The 15,009-nt window shown below is 30.4% G+C and overlaps 1 protein-coding gene across 4 annotated transcripts in view; it reads left to right on the forward strand.

Annotated features, from left to right (window-relative positions):
* LOC140049981 (uncharacterized) overlaps nt 1-15,009 on the forward strand; it is a 98,315-nt gene that overhangs the window by 59,461 nt on the left and 23,845 nt on the right. For all 4 annotated transcript variants that reach the window (XM_072094957.1, XM_072094956.1, XM_072094958.1 and 1 more), the window contains exons 3-6: nt 482-580; nt 6,912-7,010; nt 8,380-8,478; nt 14,316-14,414. In XM_072094957.1, coding sequence (XP_071951058.1) covers nt 482-580; nt 6,912-7,010; nt 8,380-8,478; nt 14,316-14,414 — 396 coding nt within the window. The remainder of the gene's footprint in view (nt 1-481; nt 581-6,911; nt 7,011-8,379; nt 8,479-14,315; nt 14,415-15,009) is intronic.

Consider the following 15,009-nt stretch of genomic DNA (forward strand, 5'->3'; position numbering starts at 1 on the left):
AACGGTATTGGTTATGATGTAATGCCTTCAATTATAGAAGTGCTAATGGTTGGTGATAGTGAATGAGGATAATAGTGATATACATGGTAGTGGCTGGTGTTGGAGGTTTAATTTGAGGTCTTGGTAGTAATTAACTAATTCCTAAGACAGCAAAACAAAACATGTTATACTTCCCTAATTTGTTTTTTAATTGCTGTTGAATATGAAAAGTATATTTGCTATGGAATGACCTCTTGTTTTCATTTCACAATAGCATATAATAATCGTAATATAATAGCAGAAATGATTATGAAGGCTACTGTGCATTTCCAGCTGAGACAATCTTGAGACTTAACTTAGTGGTATTCCAACATTGACAGGTACATACTTGCATTCCAGCCAGCTCATCATGCTCTCTCACTCAGTCTGATCTTATCTGTGTGTGTTAAACTGATGTTGCTTTGTGACTGTTAAACTTACTATTGTTTCGTTTTTCTTTTAGAGTGGACAAACTCCATTGATATGTGCTGCAAACTCGGGAAGGCTGGATATTGTTATTGAATGTTTGCGATTGGGAGGCAATGTTCGGGCTATGGATGAGGTAAAGTACTATAGTATTAGTTTGTAGTTAATGGCATATCTCTTGATTATAATACTAAAGTGCCTGGAATCAATCCCAGAGTACTTTAGCTTATCAGTGAGTTTTCTTTGTGCATTGTCTTATAATCAACTTTCACAGTTCTTAGAAGTAAAAGAATTTTATTTCATTTGAAATAACCTAGCCCGCATCAATATTAAGTATTTACAGTATTATATTTAATAGGTGCTTTGTTTTTTGTAGTTAGTATCATTTAATAAGAACATTTTAAAATCGTTTTAAGAACAATATTTAGGGATATTTATCTTCATTTATTAAATTTATTAAACAGATTTTAACTTTAACCTTTAAAGATATTTTGTCTCCCTACAATTTTTTTTGTTAAATATACATTTTAATGTCACATATTAGTTATTCACTTTGACCAAAAACTGAATTGGAAAAAAATATATTTTCCTGAAATAAAATGTAATTTAAAGCAAAAAAATACCTAAATTGTCTGACAGACAATGGTTTTTGGTTAAAACTAACTGTTTTGTCTTTTTATAAGTGAAATAATTTTTTTTCTATATAAGTGAATAACTTTATTAAAATTGCAAAATGAACTATTCAAAATCTGATTTTATTAATCTTTATTTTTCAGGTTTTTGGGGGACAATTAAGCATTAAACAAATTTAATAAATCAATGCTTCATTACGTTTTTACTACTAAAACAGTTGTTTATTTAGTGTAGAGTGTATATCAAATTAGTTGAATATTTATATTAGTTGGCCATCGGATGCTTTTCATATTTCATCTGAATCAAAACGTGACAGACTGATTTCAAATTCACTAATATTAAGTTAATAAATGTAAATATAATTCATTTATTCAACAATATAAGCAATTGTTTCATATTTGAGTTGAAAGCTACTAGTCTACTAGAATAGTGTAAATTGTCTCCATTTACATTACAATGTGAAACGCTATATTTTACAATGAACTCTGACATTTTCAAACCATGTTTGGGTGTGCTTTTTTATTTATTGATATATTTAAATTTTATTATTATTATTCCAAAAATATAATACATATAATATAATACATATAATAAAAACCATATTTACAATTCGTGGCCAAATTGCAAGAAAAAAACAATATCACATAAATATAAAAATCTGATAAAATAGTTTATATTTACAATACCAATTAAGGTGAAACAATCACAATTTATAGTATGAAATATTTCAATTAAATATGTAAATTTTGATTAAACATGTCATTTAGTTTACAAACATTAGGCACAGGTGTTGTTTGTATATAAATAAAATTTATTTTTACAATATTTGTTGTTGAATATGCAATTTTAATTTCACATAATAGATATCAACTTTGATCAAAAATTGGATCTAAACATAATTCATTTACCTGAAAAAATTGTATTGTGGTCAAATTGGCTACCAGCCAATGGATTTTTGGTTGAATTTACCCATTTATTATGTTATTTTATAAGTGAAAACATTTTTTTTCTACTGAAGTGATTAACTTTATTAAAACTACAAAATAATCTATTCAAAGTCTGATTTAATTAATCTTCATTTTTCATGTTTTTGGGGGACAATACATCTTTTAAAGTTGCACATACAGTGATGATAAATTGTTAAATTTATTAGGTGTTTTAAACTGTTTTTTTCAAAGAATGCTCACTTAATCATTTATTTGAAATGTGTCTCATTTATGTATGTAATTTATTCAAACACTATTTAACCAGTTATTTGCTCGTAGCTGAAGCAGGCCCACAGACAATTATCATCTACTTGTCAGGCATTGCATATTAGCTGACATGATTAGGTCATGCAAGGATGCCTGTGTTGACGCACATAAAAATCGTTTTATCTCATGTCTCGTAGTCTTGTTTTACAGTTTCCTGAAAACATCACCTGGCCTGGCCACGCATTTGTCAATCTTTTTGCTTAAGTCAAGATAAGATTAAAGTTAATCACTTCTGTAGGAAAAAACAATGCACTTGTACAAGGACAATAAAATTAATGAAATTCAACCAAAAACTTATTGAATTCCAGTCAATTTGACTATTTTTTGTTTTAAATTACTGTTTAATTGGTAATTTTTTTTTTTCCATTACATTTTTTTGTCCAAAATATTAACAAAAGTAATGATTTTTTAGGACAATATATCTTTAATAATTTGCTTAAGTTATTTTGGCTTAAGAAATATCAGTAACTTAAACCAAGCTAAGAGGATTTTTTTTTTGCTAAGTTTGATACATCTAACTTTAATGCCTGAAATTAATGTAATTTTTGTAGAATTTGTATTCACACACACATATTATTACAATGTGTATGTATCTTAAGCAGGGAGATTTAAATTTGCTTAAGTTATTTTAATAACTGACTTAAGCAAAACCGTTGACTTAATATTAAAGATAATTTTATAAATCTAAACCGACAATAATCCTTTCTCCTCGAAGAGCGAGATATAACTTGAAAAGTAGAAATTTTCATTGAATAGCCCCTCTCCACAAATGGTATGGTCTATGAACTATGAGCTCAGGTGGGAGCCTCCTCACAAAACACCTTCATTATATCTCGTTTTTCGAGGAGAAAGGGCTATTTTTTATTTATCCAGGTAAGCTAGGCACGAAGAGACTAACAACACCACTGTTGGTTTTTGTAATTGAATCATTCCAGCATTGTGAAGACTACTACTTTACACTTTTTCTAATGTTTCAGTTTCATTACTGAATGCTATCAATATACTGTACGTAATCAGGTTAAATATTTTCATCTTTCGTATGAGGAGATGTTCTCTGACTGAATAATATTCTAATAAAACTGCACCAGTGTAGAATCTTTATTAAGTCTGCTGCCCCCTGTTGACAAGAATTTATTTTTCCATTCTGTGGAATATTTTGTTTTTCAAAATTGGTTTCTAACCCATTATTAGTTTATTGTCCTTCCTAAACACATAATCTTCATTTCCACTGTAGGGATCCAACGCCACCCTACCTACTTCTTTATGTCATCCGTATTCTTTTGTAGTTACCTGCTTTCATCTATATATAAATTATGTTGTATTAATTAGGTTCTTTGAAGATTCTTATAATAGGCCCCAGACCGTTTTATCACATTTGTTGCTCCTTTAGTTTTTTTTTGTTGGAAAACAATTTAAATATTAAATGAATAATCGGTCAATTTCCTAATACAAACTTCAATAGTCATTGGATACATTAAAGAAAATTAATTGTTTATTAAGGCATTAACAATTCCTGAAAAACAACTAATATCCTGTGTCTGGGATATTGCAAAATATGGATGTTGTAGTTTGGAAGTTAAAAGTTTAGTTCATAACAATATATGGTAATCATTAAACAAATTCATAGTTAAAAACTTGAAAAGATAAATTAATAGTGCTAAAGAGACTGGTGTATGATAGTTATTAGGTAGTACTATTTCTTTACCTCTGAGACCAAAATGTGTGATGTGAATTGCTGAACGTGTGTTTGGCTATTTCAAAGATATTCAATCTAAAAATGTTTCATGGAAATACTTTATGAGAAGGTGCTCCAGCACAAATCATGTGACCATCATTGCAACAAGGCTTCGGAATTACGACTAATAATATATATGTTCAAAAAAAGAATGTGAAACCAATACAATAAATGAAAATCTCCAAAGAAAACCCAACAATTGCATAATAATTTTATCTGTATGCAATTGCAAATTATTAATTAAAGTATTTAATGTGGGTTTTTTTTTTTATTTGTTGATCCAATATGTTCTTTTTCTGATTTGGATTTATTAAAAAAAATCATACATTCTAATTAATTGTATTTTGTTATGATTAAAATATTTTTTTGTACATTATTCAATTTTTCAAAAAGCCCAAGGTACTGTAGGAGAAGAACCCTAGCGTACCAACATATATTATGTATTTATATTTATGTAGTTTTGACATTCAGTATTTATACAAGCATTGCTGGAAAGCCCTAGAGAGAAGGGGAAACCCTAGCAACGTATTATGGTTTAGTTTGTCTGACAGGTACTCCCTATTAGGAATTAAGATCAGACCTAAGCAATTAGTCATATTGATGAATGTAGGGTAATAGCCAATTTCGAAATCATCTGTAAACTTCCAATTTAATTTTAAGAATGAATAATTAGTGTTCTAGACGATGGATGTTTAATTGGGATTCAATTTCAATATTAATCAATTACAAATTTCTAGAATGATGTAATTGTCTGTCGTCGTGACAACTGAGCAGGTCAAATGTCATTTAGCTTTAAAATGATACTGCTATTTATTGGTGGCCTAAACTCAAACTGATATTTCTAAGCTACTGTATATGTCTAAACTAGTATGACAAAAGTGCGATGTGCCCAAATATGGTAGTGATATGACATCATCATGTCCATAATGGGTACATCACATTTTGTTGTCGCATAAAGTTTGATAGTGTAGAGAGAGTTTTATGTATGTACGAATTCAACTGTAACCTCTCAAACGTTTCGATCCCACTAGGATGCAACGCAAGTACATAGGTAGCCGTAACTTGCCAATTGGTCAATTGACTTGTGCTGCGTCTACGGTCTTGCATTCCCAAGCTTAAAGCAGAGTAAACGAACTTAACTAGTAGTACCGTAAATCGTCTAATTGTAACCGTGGGTTATATTCTTCTTTTATTAATAATAATAATAATTTATTAGGAAATGACACCTTTGCATCGGTGGCACACACAGAAGTGGTGCATCCAATTTAACATAATACATCAAAACAATACATTATATGACGGATACAGGTTCTTAAACTATTTTATTGTTTTTTAGGGTGGGTTACTATTAGAGTAGTGGGTTAATAGTATCTTAAATTAGGCACCTGAAAATAATAACCCACACCCAACTTTTTCGATCAGCTCATAGCAAAATAATAAAATAGTATGAATAAACAAATTTGTTTGAACTCTAACTTTATTTTATAAACTCAAAAACATTCAATCCTCCCCCACTCTCAAGATCAACATGCATTATCTAATTATTTGCAAAATTCGGCTGCATCATATTGTCATTTTGTCATGTGTTACTATTAGAGTAGTGGGTTATTATTATAGATTGACTTATAAGGGGGATTACTATTAGAGTGTGGGTTACTATTAGAAGGGGAGTTACTATTAGAGTTTGGGTTACTATTAGAGTGTGGGTTATTATTATAGATTGACTTATATTGAAGAGGGATTACTATTAGAAGGGGGTTACCATTAAAGTGTGGGTTACCATTAAAGTGTGGGTTACCATTAAAGTGTGGGTTACCATTAAAGTGTAGGTTACTATTAGAAGATTTACGGTATTTGTTATCAAGTGAATAATAGAATTAACCGGGTATATATCCTTCATTGTTCTGTCTGACCAAATTAACGATATGTAATTAAATCAGGTCTCTGATTTATCTTGTCAATTTAATGATATAGGTTTAAGATGAGTTTGTTTTTGTAAACAGTAATTTGAGATTTCCTTTTGTTATGCGTATGATGTCATACTAAGACAAGCAAATGAACAGGACAGTTAATTTTACGATGACGGTGTTTCAATTTAAAATAACCATTCATAAGTAAAATCAGGATTAAATTAGCATAATAATACTATTAATAATAAAAAGAAATAAGTATATTCTATATTTAATAATAACGTTAAAGTTATTATATTTTTGTTTTTTCATAATTTTATTAAAAAGATATAGCTTAAAAATCCCTTTTTGTATAATAGAAAAGTCCAAAAAAGTTTTGCATAAATATGACATTAGATGTAAATCTCTATGTCAATAGTATAGAGATGTTCATTTTGTGGTTTATTGGGAGTTGAAGGTGGTTGATTGGATTTTTAGAATGTCAGCCTTTTTTGGATTATGTTTCAACTCAGGTATATATAAAAATGGGGACAAATTTTCAAGCTTTAAAAAGCCGTGGGAGGTAAATATGTAGAATTTTTTTTTTTTTTTTTTTTGAGATTTTATGTATTTATTGTGTGCTTTTATCCAACTCTTGGATACTCAAAGCAGAGAATTAAGAAATATATGAATTCATTATTTTATACTTTCTCTTATCTTTGATGACTTGTACTGTATTATTTACCAAAAATATGTTGGCTTACTAAACTATTAATTAATTAATAATTAAAAATAAGTGTAAATAAATAGCCCTAACCCCTAGTCCTATTTCGGTCCTATAGCTTACCTGGATAAACCAACATTCTCTGGTCTCTGAAGGAAGAACAAAACTTTTAAGATAGTGGTGCATATTAAACAGAATAAGAATTCTACATAAAGAAATATTTATTTTTTCAGGATAAGTGGACACCGTTGATATGTGCTGCCAAAGAAGGTCACACGGAGGTCGTTGAAGCGCTGTTAGACAACGATGCGAATGTTAACCACGCTGACACTGTGAGTTTTATACATCTAGAACCTAAAGATGCCGTTTGTTTCAGTAACCCCTCTAACATAATGTAAAACAACATACACAGTGTATATAATTCTTCATTAGAAGCCCTGATACGTTTTGTGGGGAAAATAAATTAATATTGAGTGCAGTAACACATATCCAGTACCGTTTTGATTTTACGATTAATCGGGAAATCACATCACAAACAACATACTTGACATACTGTAACCCAGCGTCTGCAGTCAAGACTTAATTTCTCTATCCCAATTCTCAACTACAGTATGACGGAATTTACGCACATCCTTCGGAAAGCATTTATCCATTAAATTAAATTCTTAAAGTCAATCTTATGGTTATTAACTGTCAGAATCAGCTAAGAAGAAGCTTTCCTGGTCCTTGACAAATAAATATCATTTTATTTTTTTTACAGTTACTTATTTTCCCTTAAAACATTTTCTCATCCTCTTGTTGGATCAACCTAAAGCTCTTTCTACACTATCAAACTTTATGTGACAAAACAAATGTGATGTGTCTAAATATGGTAGTGATATGTACAAATATGGTAGTGATATGACATCAGCATGTCCATATATGGCCACATCACATTTTTTTGTCATATAAGGTTTGTATAGACAGAGCTTTAGATTATTCATTTTTATTTCATCTTAATGGTTACGTTAATGGTTATTCAAGAATAATTCATCGCAATGCTAATTATTTTTTTTCTTTTGTTACATTTCCCATGTATTGTTGTTTTTGTGCTTTACTTGTCGCCATTATGATTTACACTATATTTCTGTATTTTTACACGCATTATATTAAAATTTACATTTCACCAGGTTACTACTTTACTACAAAAATATTATTGAAAATTAAAATTAGAGCAATCAATTTCATACTGTGTAATGCTAGGTAAACTACTAACCACTATTTTGTAATTTTATTTCACAAGTGTCGATGTTTTTTCTTTTCATAAATAATTGGTTTCTTGATGAAATTGAATGGAAAATCTAGATCTTCTGGCTCCCTATGACTTTCACTAAAACTTCACTCTTGAACATTGGGAGGATATGGTCACCCCCCACCCCTATGTGTTGACTTGTGCACAACAGATAACAGTATATCCCTTCAATTTATCCTGTGACCACCCCACAATTCAATCAAATCTATCTCAAATTGTGGGTCATTTAGTACCACTTTTGGTAATGTCATAGCTTTTAGGATAATTAATAACATAGAATAGATCTCTTCTGGTATACCACTGGTGATCATTTGTTTTATTATATAAATGTAGCAATACATTAGTTTTAATGAGCCATTATTTATTATGGGTTTTATGTTTAACTGTTGATTTGTGTGTTATCATTTCAGAATGGGTGGACTGCGTTGATGTGGGCTAGTTACAAGGGCCATGCAGATATCGTCAGAGCACTTGTTGAAAGGAATGCCTACACTAATGTACAAGCCCAGGTAAAATGCTTGATTTCTGTTTTATTATGCAACTGACGGGGATCAATCAAATTTGGAATCGTTTTACACAAAACAGGACAACCTAATTGTGTATAAGAACACGCCTCCCTCCCTGTTCTTCCTCTACACTCCTCTTTCTCCTCGCTCTTCCTCTCTTCTCATTCTCCTACTCACTCTTCTTCTTTCATCCTTTGTGCCTCCCCTCCTAATCCCCCTCCTACCTCATTCTTTTTCCTTTTCTCTTCTCCTTTTCCTCCTCCCTCCATCTTTTTTTCTTCCCCTCCTTCTTTTCCTTCTTCTTTTTCTTTCCTCCTTCTTCTCTTCCCCCCCCCCCCCCAATTCGGTTGATTTTTTTCTTTTTTTCCATCCCAAGAATATTGCAAGAGCCTAACATAGGTGGTTATAGTCAAACCGTTTTTTACAAATATCAATATTGTACATGACTTATTGAAGAAATCAATTGACGGTTACTTACAGTAATTAGAGAGATAATCAGAATAAGAGATTATTTCTTTGGGCAGTGACTGTGTCGTCCATGACTGCGATGTGATATTTGACTTTCACGTCACAAGGGAATACTCTCATCATCGTTCACATTTCAATAGTCTGCCAAGATGATATTTCTTCTAAATGTATTTATACCAGTTCCAATATATTGAAAATACTATTAACTTTTAATTTTCTCGAGAAAATGTATTGATTCTAGTAATGATGTGAGTGTTGTGCTTTGCTTTGACCTTTCTCGCTATCTAGTTTATGTTTTTAATTGTTTCACTTTGAAAACAAAATTGTAAGGATTAAATTACCTCTTGAGATAAAACAATTACAGTAGAACCCATCCTTTAGGACATCCCTGCTCAGGGGACACACCTACTATTATAATTAAGGATACACTTACCCATTAAACAAACAGTATATGAGTGTAGCTGTACAGGTAGCTTGGTAAATAATGTGCTTGCCTTCCAATCCCATGGTCCAGAGTTCAATCCTGACCTAGTGCCAGGGTTGTAACTCACAACTCTTTCAACTTACCCCTATTAAGTGAGCCCCGAAGGTGTCTTTATTAGAGGGTCTACTGTAGTTTGACATACTCTTCCACTTTCTATCATTTCATTTAATTATCATCACTTTTATCATCTTCACAAATCTTTTTAATCGTTATCATTGTCATCACCATCATCTTTAGAATTTTCTTTGTAATAATCATCATCCCTGCAGCATCATCATCTTCTTCATAATCATTGTTATCATCATTATATTTTCAATCTTCTTCCTAATAATTATCATAATCATTATCATCATCATAATCATTTTCATAAATATATGTTAAGCAAGAAGTACCCTATAAAATTTAAATATTGATAGATAGAAAAAACTACAATATTTCTTTAAAGGTTAGTATTATAGATATTGAAATATATATGTTAATAAGGCTAACACTGTAGGCTAAGTAGGTTGAGATACAAAAGAATGAATCAGAAATCTTAAAACAACATTTGAATTTGAAAAATAGTTATCGCAGACTATTTTGTGAGTGTGATAATAAATTTGAAATGTCAAGTTTTATAAATGCTTAATTTTTTGAAAAGGTTATTCTGTCTGTTTATGGTTTAATTTCTAGTTTGTATGGCTAACTGAGGATGTTGATGAAAATTTAGGATGAGATTATAATGGGAAGAAAAGTAGTATCATCACACTATTTTCAGTCTTAATGTGTTACTTCAATCTTTAAATTCCACTTTTTTTACTCTTAATATACCACTTCAGCCTTAACATATCACTCTTTTCATTCTTAAAGTTTCACTATTTTCAGTTTTAAATTACTACTATTTTCAATCTTAAACTACCACTATTTTCAGTCTTAAACTACCACTATTTTTAGTCTTAATTACCACTATTTCCAATCTTAAACTACCACTATTTTCAGTCATAAACTACAACTAATTTTAATCTTAATCTACCACTACTTTCAGTCTTAAACTACCACTATTTTTAGTCTTCTTAAACTACCACTATTTTCAATCTTAAACTACCACTATTTTCAATCATAAACTAACACTATTTTCAATCTTAATCTACCACTACTTTCAGTCTTAAACTACCACTATTTTAGTCTTCTTAAACTACCACTATTTTCAGTCTTAAACACTATTTTTAATCTTAAACTACCACTACTTTCAATCTTAAACTGCCACTACTTTCAATCTTAAACTACCATTATTTTTAATCTTAAAGGTACCACTATTTTTAATCTTAAACTACCACTATTTTTAGTCTTAAATTACCACTATTTTCAATCTTAAACTACCACTACTTTCAATCTTAAACTGCCACTACTTTCAATCTTAAACTACCACTACTTTCAATCCTAACCTACCACTACTTTCAGTCTTAAACTACCACTATTTTCAGTCTTAAACTACCACTATTCACTCTTTAAATATTGCTATACGGTACAATCTGCCAGTATACATGTATTATGTCTTAACATTTTACTATTAGAATCAAAGTGTTGACATCTTCAATCTATACAGTGTTTCTAAAGTGTTGCTATTTCAATCTTAAATGCGTCAGCTAACAATTCCGCTGATTTATTTGCAATATGTATTATTGAGAAGGTGTTGTTGAACAATGATCTTTTGAAGTGTCATCTCTTAGGTGTTAAACTCAATATTTGTATTCATGAAGTACTCTTCAATTTTAATAGAATGTTCAATCCGTGTTCCAATTGTATAAGAGTCTTATCCATTAAAGTAGGCAGTATCTAGCTTATCAGTTTGTTTAATACTGCAGCAGAACCTTAAGAGTTCATGTCAGAATTATTATACTGCATGTACTGCAGTAACTACATTTTGTAGTACAGTAATGTTTGCTTTAGTTTATTTCAATGTAGTTTATGAGACAGTCACTGCATGCAATACCAGTGTGTATGATTAAATAAGCTGAATAATTAAATAAATGGACAAAATAGTAAATAAATTATTCTACTGCAGTTACTGCAGTAGAAAACAACAATTACATCAAAACCTTGTTTTCAAACAAGCTATCATTTATTGCATAATAAGATTTTATTTTTGTCGATACTTTCACAATTCTCCAACTGTTGCAATGCTTTTCCTACTGGACTGTCTTTCTACGCGCCTTGTTATATTACTATACTTCCGTTAGTTGATCTCCAATTGATTTGTTATCAATTTAGCGAGTAAGACGCGAGTAACTACAATTGACAGAGTTGATCATCTTTTTGGATGTACCTAATTAACTTCCTTAATTAGCCTTGTTGAGGTCATTGCACTGTAGAACATGATTGTTATGTTGTAAACTACAAAGGCCTTGTACAAAGCACTTCTTCTTAATTCTCAAATTAATCACGCAAAATTAATAGCATAAAATGAAAACAAATATCTTATAAATAAATACATTTTCTGCTCGTAGAAACTTATTTTCACATTGGTACATTTGTTAGGCCCACTTACACCAGTTACAAATTATTTCATTCACTCATTTTACACACTTTTTTCTCGATTAGAATAAAGTTTAGGTTTTTATTGATTCCGACCCCAAAACTTACATCCCATACACCGGTTGTAATCATTTGTCTAAGGCTCTGTCTACACTATCAAACTTTATGTGACAAAAAATGTGATGTGGCCATATATATGGACTTGATGATGGTCATATCACTACCAAACTAGTTTGATATTGTAGACAGAGTTAATGAACAAACTAGTTTGACAAAAATGTGTGATTTGCCCAAATATGGTAGTGAATTGACATGATCATGTCCATGGGCACAGCACATTTTTTTTGTTACAGTAAAGTTTGATAGTGTAGACAGTGCTTGTAGAGAGTTAACTGATCACACAAACTCAAATATGATTTAAATTAGCTAGATTCAAAGCTCTATTGCATATCTGAACACAACTTTTATAATAGTTATTTATAAAATTTAATTAGAATAAATATATTAATCATATAATCAGCCAATCAAAAAAAAAAAAAAATTAGATGTTTTTATTTTATTTTTATTAAAGTAATTGATATTAAAATTATTAATTATAAAAATATGTTATTTGTTTAATTTTAGCATTGATGTCTCGTCTGTCATCTCTCATTTATTGTTGATTAATCATTTTTATTATTAGCTTCTGCAAATAAAGAATTGATGCAATACAGTTAATATTAGATATATATATCGACCTTAGAATATCTTTCCAAATACTTAAAATGCATTTAACCACTATATCACTTTTCATAGAAACAATGTGACTCAAATTGTAGATCTCGATCATACAAGATGAGTGTATTCTATTAAATCGATGAGTCACTTATTATCACTCAACCCATCTTCTCATAGTATATATTCAAATTCTAAAGAGTAATATCATTTATGAAATAGCTATGGGTTAATTGGTATGCTAAACATTTCACAAGCAACTCCCTTAATAGTAACGATTCCTAATTATTCCTATCCCGTCAAAATTTGGATAGCCAAGAATATTGATATATGTATTCTCGTTTACTTGTCGTCGCAACGATGTTAAAAGGATATTCATCAAAAAAGGTGTGTTTGTTTACTCATTCTATCTAACATTTTTTTTATCAGGTGAATATTTTTTTAACAATTTTTACAACTCGAATTCGTTTATAAACTTATTAATCATTAGGATGTTTTTTTTCTTAAAATTTGGTTCTCGATTGATTTGTAACTTCTCGTTAGTAGTGACTATGACCTTGAGGATGTTGAAGTTTAAATGGATTATGCAAATCAAACTATGTAAATTAATCTACGTAAATTATTATGTAAATTAATCTATGTAAATTGTTTGTTGTTATATTCATTTTACATTTTTGCATTACTTCTACAAGTTTATGTTACTTTTTGTATATTTAAATTTTGTGTTAAAATTTACTAAGCCCTCTGTAGCCATTGCATCCTGATCATCATCATCCTCAGCCGTTGTCAATCCACTGTTGGATGAAGGCCTCAGTAGGTAGGCCTCTAGTAGCTAGGCCTCTAGTAGCTAAGGTCTGAGGGCCTACATATAAATGGACCAATGGGTACCCACTATCCCTATAGCCTATTAATTCATGGCAGTCTAAGGTCCCTAAAATAGTAATAAATAATAATAATAGATAGCCCTAGCCTCTAGTTGGGATGAAATTATTGGGTGATCAACATTGTTCTAAATTCTACCGTCTGTCTTCTGTCTCGCTATACTCTATTGGTACTGCTCCAATACTGTTGGAGTTCATCTCTTCAACGCTTTCTTTTGTCTACCTCTGCTTCTGTCCCCATTGGTGTCCACATCCTGATATTGATTTAATACAATCGGGGGAGGAACGAGGCAGAGAAAAGGGAGGCGAAAGGAGTGTTGTCTTGTACTTTCCTGTTTTCATAATATTTTTACTTGATACCATGGGAGAGCAAAAACTTTTTTTCATTAAAAATAATACCCACAAATGTGTTAATGCAAAGCATTATGTTAATCGTCTGATATTCGACCCAATAAAATTGACCGATAATGAATGTGTCTTTAATCACCAATTTTTCAAATACAAATTATTGCTTAAAATTAAATTAAATATACAAAAATTATAATTTCATCCAAAATTATTAAATAGTTTACCTTTTCTCCCAAAAGATGCACTAGGTTTTGTTAACATATGTAACTGGACCTCTAATTCTTCTACAAGCCCTTGTCCGAAAAGACAAATGTGACAAATACTGTATATAAATATTTTTTATATGCGATATCAAGAATTGGGCATCAATTTATGTTTCAGTAAGTTAAAATGATATCCATATTCTAATTCGGTTTTGTTTGTTTTTATAGCATGGAGTCACACCAATTATCTGGTCAGCTGGTCGGGGTCATACGGCGGTTGTTAAGATTCTTTTAGAACATGGCGCCAAGGCGGACTCCTCCGACAAGGTAAGGAATATTTCAACCTTAAAGTATACTAATATAATCCTACTATTGACAAAATAATCATAATAATTTTGTTTATTTTACAAATTTATGCACCAACAAATTTACTGTAGATGCTTATGGCATAGAATGATATCTTTTGACGGCCCACGACAACCATAAATATTGCCTTTAAAGGTCTTTAATAACGGCACCAGTTACCATACTTTTTTAAAATAATATATAATTTCTTTTTATGCAAACATGATCAATACTAAATATTGCATTTAAATTAATGAGAGTTAAACCTCTAATATAAACCCATGGGCTTCTAATTTAGCTTCCTTTGAAGACTATTATAATTACATACAAAGCAGACTTTGTTTCAAAATGAGGAGAGATACTGTAAAAAGCATGTATCAAAATACAAGATTCAATCACACTTTAGTCAACTGATACTAAGTATTCGTCAATGACGGCCATATGTGACTCCAGAAACAGTTAGTGTAAAGTTTCAATTGGGAAAGATAGCATTAAAGGAAAATATCTAGCTGCCGAGTCAAAAAGTCTTTTTTTTTGTTCAGAAACATAGGAGTAAGCATATTGTCATCAAAACGAT

This window comes from Antedon mediterranea, chromosome 5 (genome assembly GCF_964355755.1).
Source record: "Antedon mediterranea chromosome 5, ecAntMedi1.1, whole genome shotgun sequence".
Taxonomy (NCBI): Eukaryota; Metazoa; Echinodermata; class Crinoidea; order Comatulida; family Antedonidae; genus Antedon; species Antedon mediterranea.